The following is an 18,514-nucleotide window of genomic DNA, read 5'->3' on the forward strand; positions in this document are numbered from 1 at the left end:
CCTCAGGTGGGGCGGGGCGGGGCGGGGCTCATCCCTTTGCGAGGGCCTCACTGTACTCAGGGCTGACCTTTTATCACTGAACACTGGCAGCAAAGGCCTGTCTCCAGTTATCTCAGCGAGAGGGCTAAAGGCATGCTCCCCCTTCAGGAGAGCAGGGCTGGGAGAAGTCACGCGGGGCAGAGGGCCACGCTCCCACACCTGCTGTGTGACCTCCACCAACTGCCACTTAGGCAGAGGCTTCTCTCTCAGCCTCAGTGTTCTAATCAAGAAAATGAAGCAGCAAATTCTAGGGTTTGATCTCCAGCTGAAAATTCTAGGGTTTGATGAAATCTTCCACCCAAGGAATATTTGTTGGAGCACCTACTATATCCTTAGTGTGTATCTGTTCTTCTAGGACTTGAGTGGCAGCGGCCAACGCAGCAGGGAGGGCTTCCTGGACGAGGGTCCTTGGCAACTCAGCCTGCAAGAGCAGAGGCCTGGCTGGTGTCCCCACCTGTAGCAGCAACACTGAGCTCAAACAAGATGGCAGCCCTGGAACCCCATTCCCTGCCTATGCTCGGGGGGAGAGGGGGAAGCGCCCCTGCTCTGGTGCTGCCTGGTGTGTGGGGACCACGGGCTCACTGAGCAGCGCAGCCCAACTTTCTCCCTGACTCTGTAAAGGCAGGCAGCGGAGTGGAGTGGTGACAGACGATGGGCTAGTGGGGAGTTCTGAAGGCGATTGGATTTACAGGAAACTCTGGAAAGCTAAAAAATACCAATGGTGCAGAGGAGAAGAGCTGCCAGGCTTCTGAAGACAGGGGCTCATTGCTGCATGTCCTGACACCTGTGTGGTCCTGAGGACCCAGTAGACACTCAATAAGTGCTCCTTGGCTAAAAGTCACTGCAGTCCCCGGCACATTCTTGGTATACTGTTGGCACTCGATAGATGACTATGGAAGGGGTATTATCTCCCAGCTGTGCTGCAGCCGCACCTGCCGTCCAGCCCAGGGTCCACTTGGGAAGGCCAGCCTCCGTGCCAGGGTGCCCCTCTGGCCTGGCATGGCTGCCTGGGTGGGGGATGGCAGCTGGTCCTCAGCAAGGCTGCCAGACCCTGGCCGTGAGTCCACCTGGGGAGGTAAGCCCCGTCTAGATCTCCATGGAGAGTGCCGGCTACACAAACAGCTGCCAGGACGACCCCAGGCCAAAGTCCCAGCTTCAACACACAGGGGGCTGAGGGGATGGGCTCTGCTTTAGGGCTGCCCCCGCCAAGCCCACCCCAGGCGCTGCTCTGCAGCAGCTGGAGAGGAACTGTTTTTTCCACACCCCTGTGTGACACAAAGGCCGGATGAGTCACTACCTGCCACGGCGAGTCCGGTCATTTTGGCGAGTGGCTTCCCCCATCACTGCCAGGGTTTCGCATTCACTATTTTTCCATTTTTAAATAGGAACAAACAGAAATGATAAGACACCTTCTGATGAAGGGAGGCCTGGAACTGATAGGCCTTGGAAAATTTTTTTCCACAAATAACAAAAGAATTCACAACCCCAAAGGGCGGGGGGCCTCCCCCGGCGGCCAGCCCTCCTCTGCCCTGCCAGCCTCCGTTCACACCGCGGGGTGATTCTAGTGCATTAGCGCCGACGAACACTGGTTAGCGAGGAAAACAGAAATGGGCAGCTTGCCAGAAATGGGGACCTTCCCTCCTGGAGTTTTTTACAAACTTTCTCCCCAGGGCCCCCAGGGCTTGGCCCCAAACTCAGGCCCAGGGCTGGAGCAGAGGCGACAGTGGACAGGCAGGGAACACTGTAGGGGAGCAACTGCCGCCTGGGAAACTGCATGGGGGCGCGGAAATGATGCTTGGGTGACGGCAGAGACCCAGCCCGGCACCTTCTTTCCTCACACAACTGAGCTCTTATCAGTTACCACGTCAATATGGAATAATTCAGTATCAAGAATAGAGCCATTTCCTCAAAACCTCCAGTCAGCTGTGACAGGCAGGGCACAGTGATGTGACTGCGTACCCAGGCCGGGCAAATGTGGAGCTTGGAGGATCCACCCGGCCACCTGCCACATATGGGTCAGTTAACAAGGAGCATCTCCAGCCTCCTCAGAGGCCAGAAGCCCCTGCAGGGGTTCACAAAACGGGTCTGGGGCAGGGGCTAAACAATGACTTCGAGGGAGACCAGGAAATTGCAAGAGTAAAAGCAACAGCACGTATTGCTTCTGCAGTGCTCACAGGAGTCTTTGCGAATGTAGTGGCAGTTCTGCGCCCAGGGGGCCACAGAGGTGGCTGCTTAGAGCCAGAGGGGACTGGCGGGGCAGCTCTGGCTTTTCAGGAGCTGAGGAGATCAGCCTCCCTGCAACTCATCTGGGCACCCCCTGGCTCTCAGATTGGGACACTAGGTGGAAAAGTAGGCCCTTTCCTTCTCTAAAGAACAGAGAAGAGGCAGATCTGTTACGAGGCCCTAAAGCCCACCCTGCATGGACTCGCAGCGGGAGCCTCTGTGCTATACACATGATTCTCACAACACACAGGATTCTCACAGACACTCTGTTTTGGGAGAAGGGAAGGCACAGAAGACTAACAGCTGCCGGGTACATCCTATATGCTGGGCAGGTGCTAAGAACCGTGTAGAACCCGTATGACAGTGCTGCTAGGGTGGAATTCACTTCTGTATTACAGAGGTTAAATCACACGGCCACACGGCCAAGGTCCTACAAACTGCCAGTGTATGGCAGAGCTAGAATTCAAACAAGGGGCTCTTTTGCTCCACAATGCATGCTCCCCCACCATGCTACCCTTCCTGCCACCATCCTGGGCAATTCCAGGGCTCGTTCCTTCCCCCTTGGCCCCTGTCCCTCTGGAATGGCAGAGAACCTCCATCAGATCTGTGCTGTGAGCTCCAGGAGCCCCGGGTCAGGGCCATTTGGCACCGTTCTTCTCTGCCAATGTCCAGTGCTCTCCCGACTCTGCTCCCGTCTCCTGTGCCTGCCTTCCCCCCATCACAGTTCAAACCATCTGAGTCCAGTGGTGTCAGCAAACTGCCTCTCTGAAAGAGAAAAAGGCCTTGATTTGTGGCACTTGCCAATTTCCATGGTGTAAACATTTCCACCATGGCTGATTCCAAGCTACTGATGTGATGTCATTGTGGGTGGAGCCAAGGAGAGGTGAGAGGAACGGACATACTGGCATCAGCTGCACTGCATGCATGCGTGAACCAGCAGGACCTGCAAGAGGCACTGGCACTAGAGCAGAGACCACACAGAAGACACAGGTGACACTGGATGACACGAAACACACTGATCCCATCATCCAAAGCACTCTGTCGTCTTGATGGTTGAGGGGAGCAACACAAAAATACTATCCTCTTCAGTGCTGAGGATTCGGAAAGGGAAAAGAGATACATTTTCTTCTATCACAGAACAACAGAATGAGGAGAGGCTCAAAGCATCATTGAAACATCCTCAGAACACTTCCCACATCTAGAAAAATGAGAAGGCTCTGTCTCCTCCCATTCAGGCTCCAAACGGTGGCTCAGCAACACAGCCTTCTGAGCTTGATTTCCCTACAGCCAATTTCCTTGTAAACTGGGCTGTGTCCATGTCATACTTGCTGGTGGGTGTGTAGGCGTCTGAGTGGCAGTAGGGCTAGCTGGTGGGGGCTGCTGGCGGCAAGGAAGGTGAGATTCTAGCTGGCTTTCTTTGATCATTGCAAAGGCAGAAGCAGATTTGTCACCTTTGTGTAATATATCAGACAGCAGGTAAAGAATTTAACAGCTTGTGGGAGTTCTAATTAGAGAGCCAATTATAACTCAATTGACCTGCCTTGCTTTGAAAGGCCTGGAAAAATGCATGTTGTCCTCAGGAAGAGGCAGATTTTGCTTCTAGTTTGTTCTGGGAGATCCCCGCAGGGATCTCTCACTTGTGCTTTGGTTCTGGCCCCATGCATCTGTGTGGTGCGGGGTGCCCTGATGTAGAGAATGAGAGAGAACCTGCAGGGACACCGATCCCTGAGGGGAGGGGCCGTTTCCTGCAGTGGGCCTGCTCTGCTCCTCTGTTTATGAAGAAAGACGCAGCATCACATCTCACTGGCTCCCCCGAGGGGCTGGGCCGGCAGCTTCTGCTTCACTCGGAAGGTCACTGGCCAGCATTCAACTGGATCTAATCAAGACTGAACTGGCAAGGGTGGACCCCAGGCATACTGTACATGTGTGCACGTGTGTGTGCATGTCGAAGGTTCCCTTCAGGAGCAGTCACTGTTGTTATGGGCTTGGGGTCACCCACCGTCCCTTGAGGGATGGACACCTGGCAAGAGAATCAGGTTTCAAACAGGCGTAAAGAGGGGACGCTTCACATTTCTCCTGAGAACCAAGGTGCGGCATTTGTTGTTAGACACCACTGAAGTCCCTCTGGCTCACACATGTGATCACATCTAATTTTCCCACAGCCCGATGGGATGAACACCATCGTCCCCACACACAGAAAGAAAAACTGAGGCCCAGAGAATTGACATGACTTGCCCAAGGGCCCCAGCTCCTCCCTGTGGATGCCGTCTCTAATTCAAGCCACTTCTGCTCCTGACACTTATCCAAGAGTGATTTTGCTGAGACCCTTCCTGTGCACGGTGGCTTGGTGGACATCACATAAACCATGGCAGGGAACAGGGCTGGCTGCAGCCCTAAGCTGAGAGCAGAGTGGGGCTGTGGAAACAGGAGGGTTGGTGAGTCTGGCAAAGCCAGCCCCAAAAGCTTGCCATAGCTGGGATTAGCAAGGTGGACTGAAAAAACGTATGAATATCAGAACCTACCCGTCCTCAGGAGCCTCATTTCCCTCCTGCTTCCAAAACGTGGGTGCTCCTTGGGTTCTGTCCTAGGCCCTTTCTCTTTCCTACTCTCTGGAATTTATATCTCAGGCAGTCTTGTCTCCTCCTATAGCTTCGGGTACCATGTACCAGCTGCTGCTGCCCCCAAAACCATTGCCCCAGCCCGGCCATGCCCCAACCTCCAGACCTCCCCAGCCACATGGCTGGAAGAGGCAACCCTTCCAGGAAAAATCCCGGTCAGCCCACCTCCACACAGCCAACCAGACTTGCCATCACCCTTCGTTCCGTACCTACCCCTCCCTCTGTGTCCCCTCATGTTGGTGAAGGCATCTTACCCATCCAGGCTCCTGAACCATGTGCCTGAGTCAGCCTCAAACCCTCTGGTTCCCTCACCAACCCTTGTGAAGTCTCCCTTTTCAATACTCCCACCTTGGACTGTCAACGTGTTATGATAAACTGAGTCCAGACCTTAGTGTCTCTTACTTTTCACCTAACCTGTCCTCCACAGCTTCCAGAGCAATCTGTCTAAAATGCAGACCTAATTATGTTCACTCACTTGTTTAAACTGTATCTTGAAAAAGTTCCAACCTGCAGAAAAGCAGCTAACATAATGGCTATCTCTAGACCTACCATCTGCATTTAACAACCATTTATCTTTTCTGTATCTGCTTCATCTGTTGGGGGCAAAGGCTAGTATTTTAAAGTAAATTGCAGGCACTGTGATATTTTACCCCTAAATACTTCAGGATGAATCTCTAAAAAATAAGGACATTTCCTTATATAACCATGTAACCATATCCCACCTAACAAAATGAACAGTACCTCCATTCCATCATCCACTAGCCTTTCCACACTCAAACTTGCCCGAATGTCCCATGCATCCCTCCAAAAGCTGGCATATTGCCTATGTCAACTCCACCTGTCTTCCCACTTGTGGGAGAGTCTGCGCCTCTACTCGGCTGCCAGCACTTGGCCCACAAATCACGAGCACAGACCCACACCTCCCCCTCCAACTCCCGCCGCACCATACCCTGCACATCTGTCTATCACAGTCTCCTTGACAACCCTTATACTCACTTGTATATGTTAACGTCTCTCCCTATAGACTTTCAGTACCAGAGGGGAGGGACTAGGATAGAGTCATGTTTACATCCTCAGGTCCTAGTCCAGTATTGGACTCAAACTACATTATCTTACATGTATCATCCCATTTAATCCCTCCAACAATCCTAGGAGGCTGCTATGCTGAATCAATAACTGGTGACTGAGTAAACGTGATGCTTAAAGGTAAAGCTCGAAGGACACAGGCATGCCTCGAAGCTACCACAGGTGCAGCTCCAGGCCACCGCAATCAATCAAATGTCACAATCAAGCAAGTCCCAGGAACTTTTCGGTGTCCCAGTGCATCTAAAAGGTGTGTTTACACTACAGTGTGTCTATTAGTGTGTAATAGCATTATACCTAAAAAAAGTACATAACTTAATTAGAAAACATCTTGTTGCTAAAAAATGCTAACAATCCTGTGACCCTCAGCAAGTGATACGCTTTTTGCTGGTGGATGGTCTGGCCTCCATGTTGATGGCTGCTGACTGATCAGGGTGGTGGATGCTGGAAGGTGAGGCGCTGGGGCAGTTTCCTACAATAAGACAACAGTGGGTACAATAAGACTCACTGATGGACCCTTTCTTGGACAAAAGAGCTCTCTGTAGGAAGTGATTCTGCTTAATAGCATTTTACCCACAGCAGAACTTCTTTCAAAGTTGGAGTCCATCCTCTCTAACCCTGCTGCTGCATTATCAATCAAGCTGATATAATATTCTAAATTCAACAATGTTCACAATGTCTTCACCAGGAGTAGAATCCATCTCACAAAAACACTTTCTTGGCTCATCCATAAGAAGCAATGCCTTATCCATTCAAGTTTTATGAGACTGCAGTAATTCAGTCACATCTCCAGGCTCCATTCTTGCTCTCTTGCTATTCCCACCACGTCTGCAGTTGCTTCCTCCAACAAAGTCTTGACCCCCTCAAAGTCATCCATGAGGGTCAGAATCAATTTCTTCCAAACTCCTGTTAATGTTGATATTTAGACTTCCTCCCATGAATCATGGATGATCTTAATGGCATCTAGAATGCTGTATCCTTTCTAGAAGGTTTTCAGTTTACTTTGCCCAGATCCATCAGAGGAATCACTATCTATGTCTAAATTGCTCCTTGATCCATGGGCTGTAAAGTGGATGCTGTGTTAGCAGGCATGAAGATAACAGTCATCTCCTTGTACAGCTCCGTCAGAGCTCTTGGGTGACCAAGTACATTGTCACTGAGCAATAATATTTTGAGAGGAATCTTTTCTTCTGAATAAGTGTCAAGAGTGGGCATAAAATAGTCATTGAACCATGCTTTAAACAGGTATGCCATCATCCAGGCTTTGTTGTTCCACTTACAGAGCACAGGCAGAGTCAATTTCGCATAATTCTTAAGGGCCCTAGGATTTTCAAAACGGTGAATGAGCACTGGCTTCAACTCAAAGTCACCAATTGCATCAGACCCTAACAAAAGAACCAGCATATCCGTTGAAGCTTTGTAGCCAGGCACTGACTTCTCCTCTGTAGCTATGAAAGTCCTAGATGGCATCTTTTTCCAATAGGAGGCTGTTTCATCTACATTAAAAAACTGCTGGGCTGGGCACAGTGGCTCAGGCCTGTAATTTCAACACTTTTGAGAGGCAGAGTTGGGAGGATTGCTTGAGGCCAGGAATTTGAGACCAGCATGGGAAACATAGTGAGATCCCCATCTCCACAAAAAACTTAAAAAATTAGCGGGGTTGTGGTGATATGTGCCTATAGCCCTAGCTACTTGGGAGGCAGGAGAATCACTTGAGCCCAGGAGTTCAAGGCTGCAGTGAGCTATGACTGCGCCGCTGCACTCCAGCTTGGGAGGCAGAGTGAGACCTCAAAAAATAAATAAATAAAAATAAATAAAAATCTGTTGTTGAGTATAGCCACCTTCTTAGCTGGATCTTCTGGATAACTTGCTGCAGCTTCTCTATCTGCACTTGTTGCTTCACTTTGCACTTTTATGTTATGAGACAGCTTCTTAAACCTCATGAACTAACCTCTGCTAGCTTCCAACTTTTCTTCTGCAGATTGCTCACCTCTCTCAGCCTTCAGAGAACTGAAGAGAGCTGGGAACTTGCTCTGGATTAGGCTTTGGCTTAAGGGAATATTGTGGCTGGTCTGATCTTCTATCCAGACCACTCAAACTTTCTCCCTATCAGCAATAAGGCTGTTTCGCTTTCTTATCATTCGAGTATTCACCGGAATAGCACTTTTAATTTCCTTGAACAACTTTTCCTTTGTATTCGCAACTTGGCTAACTGGTGCAAGAGGCCTCACTTCTGGCCTGTCTCAGCTTTTGACATGCCTTCCTCACTAAGCTTAATCCTTTCTAGCTTTTTTTTTTTTTTTTTTGAGACGGGGTCTTGCTCTGTTGCCAGGCTAGAGTGCTGTGATGCGATCTCGGCTCACTGCAACCTCCAACTCCCTGGTTCGAGGGATTCTCCTGCCTCTGCCTCCCGAGTAGCTGGGATTACAGGCATGCGCCACCATTCCTGGCTAATTTTTGTATTTTTAGTAGAGATGGGGTTTCACTATGTTGGCCAGGATGGTCTCGATCTCCTGACCTCGTGATCTGCCTGCCTTGGCCTCTCAATGTGCTGGGATTACAGGCGTGAGCCACCGCGCCCGGCCAATCCTTTCTAGCTTTTGATTTAAAGTGAGAAACATGCCACTCTTCCTTTCACTTGAACACTCACAGGCCATTGTAAGGTTATTAATTGTCCTCATTTCAATATTACTGTGTCTCAGGGAATAGGGAGGTCCAAGGAGAGGGAAAAAGATGGGGGAACAGCTGGTCAGTGTAGCAGTCAGGACCACATTTATTAAGTTTGCTGTCTTATATGGGTGTGGTTCATGGTGCCCCCAAACAATTACAATAGTAATATCAAAGATCACAACAGATGTAATAATAATAAAAGAATTTTAAAATATTGTGAGAATTTCCAAAGTGTGACACAGAGACACACAGTGAGCATGTGCTGCTGGAAAAATGACACTGATAGACCAGGCACGGTGGCTCACGCCTGTAATCCCAGTGCTTTGGGAGGCTGAGGTGAGTGGATCACCTGAGGTCAGGAGTTTGAGACCAGCCTGGCCAACACGTGGAAACCCTATCTCTACTAAAAATACAAAAACTAGCTGGGCATGGTGGCAGGCGCCCAGCTACTTGGGAGGCTGAGGCAGGAGAATCGCTTGAACCCGGGAGGCGGAGGTTGCAGTAAGCCAAGATCGTACCACTGTACTCCAGCCGGGGGAACAAAAGTGAAACTCCGTCTCCAGAAAAAAAAAAAAAAAAAAAGGAAAAAAAAAGGCACTGATAGATTTGCTCGATGCAAGGTTGCCACAAATCTTCAATTAGTAAAAGATGAGTATCTGCAAAGTGCAATAAGGCGAAGGGCAACAAGACAAGGTGTATCTGTGCCTGTACCCTCCTCCTTCGCAAGCCCTTGGGGTGACTGACCAGTTGATGTTCTGAAAGACTCAAAAAAAAAGAATCAAAACACTAACACCTGGAAAGGTATTTTAAGAGACAGTTGTTATATAAACACCACGCAGATGAGAAAAGGGAGGAAGCCAAATGGAGGAGGGAAGAGAGAGGTCACGTGTCGTTCATCAGTGAACGTGGTGGGCAGTGAAAGAAGCAAGGCCCAGGGGGTGGGGAATTTCCTACTGGGGCAAAGTGGTCTAGAGCCCAGGAACTCTGGCAGAGGCTCCCTTTAGCTAAGGAGTTCTCTAAGGGTTTTTCCAAAGCTCTCAGCGACTTGGAGTGTTCTGGACATTGGGGCCCTCAGACCTTGGTTGGTTTGTTCCATTCTCTCCTTTCCCCAGGAGATTGCTGAGGCCTCCGGGAGCCAGGTAACAGGCAAGGCCACCTCCTGACCCCAGACTGGGCTTGCACCAAACGCTCTGGGTGGAGCCTCACACAACTGCACTCTCATTCCTTGGTCAGCTGCACTCATCAATTTGAAAGGGGAGGGCGGGAGCCGAGGCGGGGGTGGTCTCCAGGGCCAGGGCCCAGAGCAGGCATCCGTGGATCTGTGCAGGGGAGAGAGGCCTGCCTTGGCTCCAGGTCAGCACCCCCCAAGAGCCTGAGGGTTTGAGACTTGGCGATTCTTGGTAGATCTGTCTTCCTTCCTCCTAAGCAACCCCACCTTGGCAACATGAGTGCCAAAGGCTAACCTGGAAACTTCTCTGTATCCAAATGAGCTCGTCTATCGAAGCTGAGGCTGGCAACTCAGGCACGTCCTGGGCTCAGGGAAGCTGTGAGTGCAGGCATGCCACACAGCAGGGAGAGACACATCTAGGTGGGTAAGGGGCAAGAGGAGACACAAAGACTTCTTTCTAGTGGAGAGTGAAAGAGAAAGGCACCAAGCTCAGTGGATGCTGCATGACCACGAGACCTAGAGCTGGGGCTGTCTGAGCCTCAGAGAACAGTGAGAAATTCCCCCCATGCATTAGAGTGCAGACAAAGTTCTCTAGGGCAGTGTCAGCCCTGGAGGAGTTCAGAGAGCTGATCTCTTTTACCTCCATCTCCACCCCCATCTCAAGAAGGCAGGTGCTAGTCTCCCATTTTACAGATAGGAAAAGTGGACACGAAACCTTCAAAAGCGATGGAGTCAGGATTCCTGGTGGGTTGGCCACTCACTGCTCTGGGCCCTTGGAGGAGTCCTTTCCCCTGTCTGGCCTCCACTTCCCCATCTGTAAAAGGGGGTGATTAGATTAGGGCATTTCAATGGGATTCTCAGTCTGCAATGCCTCTAACTCTCTGGTGAGTGTCAAGTCCAAAGATTTCCATCTGCAACCGGTCCGTTTTAGGGCCTCAGCCTTGATGTTGGGAGAGACTTCTTACAGGATATTCTCCCTAGACCTTTCGGCTCAGTGATTCAAACTCGGTCTGAAGGTCCAGATCACACGTGGGGTTGACACGGCCCAAAGAGAGCCCCCGAGCCCTCAATGGGGAGTCTCTGGGACCAGCACCAAATGGTGGGAAAGCAATTCAGGCCCAAGACGGCTTGGAAGCAGCAGTTGGCACAGAATGCCACTTTCGGAGTGACAGCCATCCCCTCTGGCTGAGTTCAGAGGCAGGCGGTGTGGGGGAGGGGGGTGGCTGAGGAATGAAAGGCAGCAGCAGGGCTAAAGTCCAGGGAGGTGGGAAGTAAGGAGCAGGAATTCGGGACCAGTATCTGAGAACACAGAACAATCCACAGAAGTGAAAACGACAGGCCTGATCCAAGCTGGGGAGCAAAGCAGGAAGGCGATGGAACCTCAATGTCAAATCACACTGAAATAACGGGGCAGAATTTCCAAGAATAAATGGTTTGGCTAGAGTATGTCAGATTTTAAATGATTTTAGATCATAATTACTAATGACAGACTGAACTGTACTGCCCGTAATTAGTCATCTAAGACTCCAAGACAGAAAACAGAAATAAACACAGCATTCATTTTTTCCTTAAGCTGAAGCAAAGGAATGCCTAGTGACAAAAGGCACCGCATGCTTGCATTTCAGAGCCTGCCCTGGGCCCATGAAGCTTCTGGGTCTGTGGCTTTAGTCCTCGGTGAGGACAGGGTGGCCTGGTGCCATGCCTCCCTGGCCAGCACTGAGAAAAATGCTGCAGTGGTAGGAGAAATCCAAGCACCAAGCAGAAAATGTCTGCAGAGACTATCCCTGTGCCAAATGATGTTGTTTTGAGCGGGAGGGTTGCTGGGGAGAGGTGGGCAAGTCACCAAACAGGAGTCATGTGGATGGACGGCAGAGATTCTTATTCCCAGGGACATTCCTTTTACTCCAAGGAGGACACAGATGCTCAACAAGGAGAAAATATTATAAGCTAAAAAAGTGCAGTTTCAAAAGGATGTGAGAAAATAGCTTACATCATAAGAAAACTTTCAATTACCTGGTTCTCACCTCAAACCTGTTCCACCAGTACCTCCCCCAACTCAATCCTCTCCACTGGGTTTGCCCCTCTGATGGGATTCGACAGCCTCATCTTTAATTGGTTATTGCCACCGCTATCACCTGCAGCCTCAAAGACAAGGTGGCAGGCACTGCAAATCCAGTGAGACCCGCATGGTCTCCATATCTCCTCCCCAGAGGAGCCCGCCCTCCTTCAGGCAGTGGTGAAAGCCATGAAAAGGCCTCCGTGCTGTGGAAAGCAGAGGAGGCTGCTTTCATCTAGGTTTGGGGTAAGGGTGGAGGCAACAGAAGAAGCTCCCTCTCCCTGGATCAGGACGGGAGGAAGATCCTGCCTTGCACGGACACCGTGATCTCAATCTACAGAGGGAACTGCCATATGCAGGGCTGAGGATGTGTCCGAAGTCACCATTCAGGGATGAGAGTGTGTCCCAACAGATGACTGGGGAGTGACTAATAGAAACTCCACTAGCTGAGAATTCATCTGACCTGAGGGAGGAGGAGCCTGATGTCTAGCCTAGAGGGCAAGCTCCTCTGTGGAGGAGGGCGAGAGAGAGCACAGGGGGTCTGGCCCAGGAAAAGTGCAAATCCTTATAAATCATCATTTTGGTTTCTGCTTGGGAACTCAGTCTGTCAAGAGCGTGATTAGTGTAAGTCTGTTTCTCAGAGAGGGATCTTGTCTGAGTGAACTGAGAGAACAGAAGGACCAGGCCTTGGACTCCTGTGAAGCCAACAGACACCTGAGCCTAGACACGCCTGCGCCTGGACACGCCTGCGCCTGGACATGCCTACACCGGGACATAACAGCCCTCAGGCAGGTGCCTGCCCCCTGAGCCTCTCTCAGCTGTGATTGCCCATGTGGACAGAGAGCAAGCAGCCAGGGACACACATGTGGCCAGGGGAGACTGCAGGCTCCAGCAGGGTACTGTTCCACATTAGTCTCTGTCAAAGGATAGTGACACCCATGCCTCCCAAATGGGATACAGAGTCTGACAAGGAAGAGTGTGCTTGGGGACAACAGGGCTGAGTGTATGAACTCAGGGGTGGTGGTGACTGCCTCCACCAAGGGCCCTCAAGCACAGGCGCTCCTCCAGCCTTTTCCCATGTTCAGGCCCGGAGTCAACACTGCAGATCAGCCTGGGAACCTGGCTGTACCCAGCTCACTGAGTGAGAGCCCCACTTACAGCCTAACGGCCTCCTGAGGTCCAGCTTGTAATACACTGACATCCCACTGTGCTGGAGGGTTCCATTAATCAGCCTGACCAAGCCTCATGGTCTCAGGTCAAATCACATGGCTGCATCATCCAATCCTGCCTCGAAGTCATTTCCCGCACTCATGGTCAGCAAAGGCTGTGCCAAGGCCAAGCCAGCAAACACTCAAAGCCTCTGCACCAAGGCAGGAGCCCTGGCTGGAGAGAAACAGCTGGTTCTGATAACCTCTGCTCAAAATCCATGTAAGGGAAACCACCTGGTGCTCTGGGGGCCTTATCTGGAAGACGGGATCGGGACACCTGACCAGTCCGCTTACAGGTGTTGCTCTCCTCTCTCCTGCCCCCCTGCCCCGCCGATTGCCCCACACTTGGTCAGCGCAGGCCACTGAGCTGTCTCAGGCATGGGGCCTCCCCTCGAGGAGCTTCCAGTCAAGGCAGATCTGCAACCAGACTTCCCTGTTGGTTCACCCAGGGCTTCAAGAGAGGAAAGTCAAGGGCTGAGGGCCCCTCTGTGGGGTGGTGGTGGTCAAGAAAGGCTTCTCAGAGGAGGAGACACTTCAGCCAGGCTGCCCTCCAGGCTGGGGACCCGCTCCCACCCTGGCCATGGGAAGGGACCATCTCTCCCGAGCAGGGAGGCCCAGTTCAAGGCCCTCTGAGACCCACGCAGAGTCAGCACTGCAGATCAGCCTGGGGACCTGGCCGTACCCAGCTCACTGAGTGAGAGCCCCACTTACAGCCTAACAGGGCCTCCTGAGGTCTGGCTTGTAATACACTGACATCCCACTGTGCTGGAGGGTTCCATTAATCAGCCTGACCAAGCCTCGTGGTCTCATGTCAAATCACATGACTACATCATCCAATCCTGCCTCGAAGTCATTTCCCACACTCATGGTCAGCAAAGGCTGTGCCAAGGCCAAGCCAGCAAACACTCAAAGCCTCTGCACCAAGGCAGGAGCCCTGGCTGGAGAGAAACAGCTGGTTCTGATGACCTTTGCTCAAAATCCAACACTTTCTATCTCCGCCTGGGAACAAATCACCCCAGGGGCCTCCACCAATGCACTCTCCCACCCTTTTCCACCTCAAAACCAGGGCCCTGGCTCCGCAGAAACAGGCAGCAAGTTACACTCAAAAGTGAAGCATCGTGCTTGCGGCCGACCACGCGCCAAGATATATTCTCATTTCGGCTCCTCCAACCAGTGAAAGTCAGTCACGCTGGTGCAGAAAGGGAAGCTCCACGGGGCCAGGAGATGACTCACTCACTGTCAAACAGACGCAAAGGAGCTCCCGGCCCAGGCACGACCTGGATTACAGAGAATGACAGCGACACTCAGAGCTGATATCTGCGGAGTGCGAGGCACCCTGCTAACTCATTTAACCCGCGCAGCAACACCACCGGGCACTGTTATCACTCCCATTTCGCTGTGGAGAAAAATGGAAGCACAGAGAGATGAAGGGACTTATCTCAGGGTACGCAGTTAGTAAGTGACACAGCCGGGACTGGAACCCAGGCAGCTGGCTCCAGCACCGTGCTCCTGATCTTTGCACCGCCTGTCACTGAAGCTCTGGGTTCCTAAGGGACCACACCAACATACGATTTCACGACTTTCTTGTTCTGCTTCTGCTCCTAACTTACAAGTGACCTGCGGCAGGTCACCAAGAGCAGGGTCCCCATCAGTAAATAAGAAAGTCCCCTCTCACTGTGTACTAGGAGAGCACACGCAGCAGACACGGCATATCAGGCTTCAAAGTTCTTTGTAGAGAAAGGTTATCCTTATGCCAAGTATCAATAATTGTTGAAAGGGCTTCACACAGCTATGAAGAGGCTAAAACTATCAAGCAGCTATCGAAGAGTGTGTGTCACCAGACAGAAGACAGAGCAAAGATCGAAGACGAAGTGTCCAGTAGGAGGCATCCAGTAGGAGGCACTATTTTGTCCTCGGCACTGTGAGTTGGAACTGCAGTTACAGCGAGTAAAGGGAAGAGAGAAATGAGGGCCTGTGCACTTTTCAGGGTCCTCTCAACAAGCACACGGACGCATCGGAAGATTGGGCACTAAATACTTCATAAGCCTTGCTCTAGAGGAAAAAAAATCATTCTCCTCAATTTGGAAAGCATTTTTTAATTATGAAAGAAAACAAAATACAATTAACAGATGAAAGGGCCTTCTCACTGGACTATCATGAAGTTTTGTTTCCTGCCAGTCATTCTTTCTATGTATGGAAAGAAAACTGATACTTCAGATGAAAGAGATCCACGTCTAAAGATGGCCATTTGAAAGGGGAAGGGTATTCCAAGCCTATTTCATCAGCTTAATTGTGGCCAGGCCTTATCCAGAGGAACAGAAGGGATCAAAAGATGTCTCTTGAAGACGTGTCTCCAAGGGAAAACTGCAGATGTGCCGATGTGTGAGCCTGTCCTGCCTGTCTGGATCCTGGGTGGCCCTCACTAGGCTGATGGATAAACTGGACAGACACACGGACACCGAGTGCCAGTTTCTGGAGGAGCCCCCTGGGAAGTTCATCATCTTCATGCTGAATCTCTCATCCCACAGGGTCACAAACTGGAAAACATGGTGCCAACTAAGAAAATAGGAGACAGCAATTTTCCCCAAATCTCAATGAACAGATGGACAATTTAAGAGATGGGAGAGAGAGAAAAACACCAGCGTTTTATAATCTAGCAATGCCAGGCAAGCCGAAGCTCGCCTCTTTCCCTCGATTCCAGCCCTCTCTGCCATACTTCCAGCTCATCACGCATAAGGGGATGAGATGTTTTCACACAGTAAACAAGCATGTAAGCTGGAAGACAGTTTAAAGAAAGCTCCGACTTCAGATCCCTCTTTGAACTTCAGAAGAGCCGCCTTCTCAGAGTGGTGTCGTTAGTCAGCAGTGTCGTTAGTCAGCCTTTGGAGCTGTTAAAACAACTGAAAATGTAGTCATAATCCATAAGACATATCCACTGCACCTCACATCGTGGGGCCGTCTCCCAAACCTACCATCAATCTGCTTCACCTTCGGGTATTTCATAAGAAAATGCATTTTTCAAGCAGCTCGGCCAATCTCTGCAAGTCTTCTGCTACTAATGTAGTCCCTTGAAATAGAACGGCAGCGCCACTCCTCAAGTTTTTATATTTGATGTTATTCCAGATTTCTGATGTTTCAGAAAACAGAAGATCATAGAGGAACTCCTCAAAGACAGCCTGTGTATGAAACCTTTAGCCTGCAGCCATCTTGATTGAACTAAGAGGTTTTCTTGTCTCACAATCCATCCACAGAAGACAAACGATGACCTTTGGGCCCACCATGCCCGGAACAAAAAGCTTATTCTATTATTAGGTTGACCCCTTATGGTAACCTGAAAAATGTGTTTTTCCACCAAGCAGCGCTCCTGATCCAAGCTCCCTGCCAAATGCTTCCCACGCTCCACTCCACTCCAACCCACCACCCCTAGGACCCCTCCAGATGAGGCACACGGCCCCCAGTGTACCCTTTGGGCCAACTGCCTCAGCCCAACCCCTAGCCACTGCCTGTCTCTCCTCCCCATCACTTTCCCCTTCTCCTTGGTGAGCTTCCCCAGTAGTCTTTTGTCACTACTTCCTTGGGGCGGGGCGGCGGGGGTGCGTGAAACACAGCCCCTCTGCCATCTTCTCAAAGGGCTGATGGCTTTCTGTCCCTTTCCAGGCCCTCAGCCTTGTCTTGGAAACTTCATTTAAGGGGATGGCCCCTTCGTGCTTTTAATCTAGATGTCGTCACTTCTCAGCATCGGCTGTGAAATATCATGGCCTCCGTCCTAGCCTTGGGGAATGCTCATCCTGCAGGTGGATGCAGCAGTTCTCCTCCTTCCCCGCTGCGGGGTGGGGGCTCCATCTCACTGCTGTCCCCTGATGCTCTTCCCATGGTTCTCAGTGCACGGTCCCTCTCCGGCTCACGGTCCCTCTCCGGCTCATGGTCCCTCTCAGCTCACGGTCCCTCTCTGGCACACGGTCCCTCTCCGGCTCACGGTCCCTCTAGGCTCACGGTCCCTCTAGGCTCACGGTCCCTCTCCGGCTCACGGTCCCTCTAGGCTCACGGTCCCTCTAGGCTCACGGTCCCTCTCCGGCTCACGGTCCCTCTAGACTCACGGTCCCTCTAGGCTCACGGTCCCTCTAGGCTCACGGTCCCTCCGGCTCACGGTCCCTCTCCGGCTCACGGTCCCTCTCATCTCACGGTCCCTCTCTGGCACACGGTCCCTCTCGGCTCACGGTCCCTCTCTGGCTCACGGTCCCTCTAGGCTCACGGTCCCTCTAGGCTCACGGTCCCTCTCTGGCTCACGGTCCCTCTAGGCTCACGGTCCCTCTCGGCTCACGGTCCCTCTCGGCTCACGGTCCCTCTCCGGCTCACGGTCCCTCTCGGCTCACGGTCCCTCTCGGCTCACGGTCCCTCTGGCTCACGGTCCCTCTAGGCTCACGGTCCCTCTGGCTCACGGTCCCTCTAGGCTCACGGTCCCTCTCCGGCTCACGGTCCCTCTGGCTCACGGTCCCTCTGGCTCACGGTCCCTCTAGGCTCACGGTCCCTCTCTGGCTCACGGTCCCTCTAGGCTCACGGTCCCTCTCCGGCTCACGGTCCCTCTCCGGCTCACGGTCCCTCTCCGGCTCACGGACCCTCTGGCTCACGGTCCCTCTAGGCTCACGGTCCCTCTCTGGCTCACGGTCCCTCTAGGCTCACGGTCCCTCTGGCTCACGGTCCCTCTGGCTCACGGTCCCTCTAGGCTCACGGTCCCTCTGGCTCACGGTCCCTCTAGGCTCACGGTCCCTCTAGGCTCACGGTCCCTCTGGCTCACGGTCCCTCTCCGGCTCACGGTCCCTCTAGGCTCACGGTCCCTCTAGGCTCACGGTCCCTCTGGCTCACGGTCCCTCTAGGCTCACGGTCCCTCTAGGCTCACGGTCCCTCTGGCTTACGGTCCCTCTAGGCTCACGGTCCCTCTAGGCTCACGGTCCCTCTCAGCTCACGGTCCCTCTGGCTCACGGTCCCTCTCGGCTCACGGTCCCTCTCGGCTCACGGTCCCTCTCGGCTCACGGTCCCTCTGGCTCACGGTCCCTCTAGGCTCACGGACCCTCTGGCTCACGGTCCCTCTAGGCTCACGGTCCCTCTCTGGCTCACGGTCCCTCTGGCTCACGGTCCCTCTGGCTCACGGTCCCTCTAGGCTCACGGTCCCTCTGGCTCACGGTCCCTCTAGGCTCACGGTCCCTCTAGGCTCACGGTCCCTCTGGCTCACGGTCCCTCTCCGGCTCACGGTCCCTCTAGGCTCACGGTCCCTCTAGGCTCACGGTCCCTCTGGCTCACGGTCCCTCTAGGCTCACGGTCCCTCTAGGCTCACGGTCCCTCTCAGCTCACGGTCCCTCTGGCTCACGGTCCCTCTCGGCTCACGGTCCCTCTCGGCTCACGGTCCCTCTAGGCTCACGGTCCCTCTGGCTCACGGTCCCTCTAGGCTCAC

The 18,514-nt window shown here is 52.3% G+C and overlaps 1 protein-coding gene across 10 annotated transcripts in view; it reads right to left on the minus strand.

The window, feature by feature from the left end:
• The window catches only part of TTC7B (tetratricopeptide repeat domain 7B), a 292,264-nt gene that overhangs the window by 26,487 nt on the left and 247,263 nt on the right, over nt 1-18,514 (minus strand). The window contains exon 22 of one of the 10 annotated variants that reach the window (XM_063651991.1): nt 15,142-15,953. The exons of the other annotated variants lie outside the window; for them this stretch is intronic. Within the exon in view, the coding sequence (XP_063508061.1) occupies nt 15,921-15,953 (33 nt within the window). The 3' untranslated portion in view covers nt 15,142-15,920. Of the gene's footprint in view, nt 1-15,141; nt 15,954-18,514 lie in introns of those variants that run through there. 10 annotated transcript variants of the gene reach the window in all.

The sequence above is a fragment of the Pongo pygmaeus genome, chromosome 15, assembly GCF_028885625.2.
Source record: "Pongo pygmaeus isolate AG05252 chromosome 15, NHGRI_mPonPyg2-v2.0_pri, whole genome shotgun sequence".
NCBI classification, from domain to species: domain Eukaryota; kingdom Metazoa; phylum Chordata; class Mammalia; order Primates; family Hominidae; genus Pongo; species Pongo pygmaeus.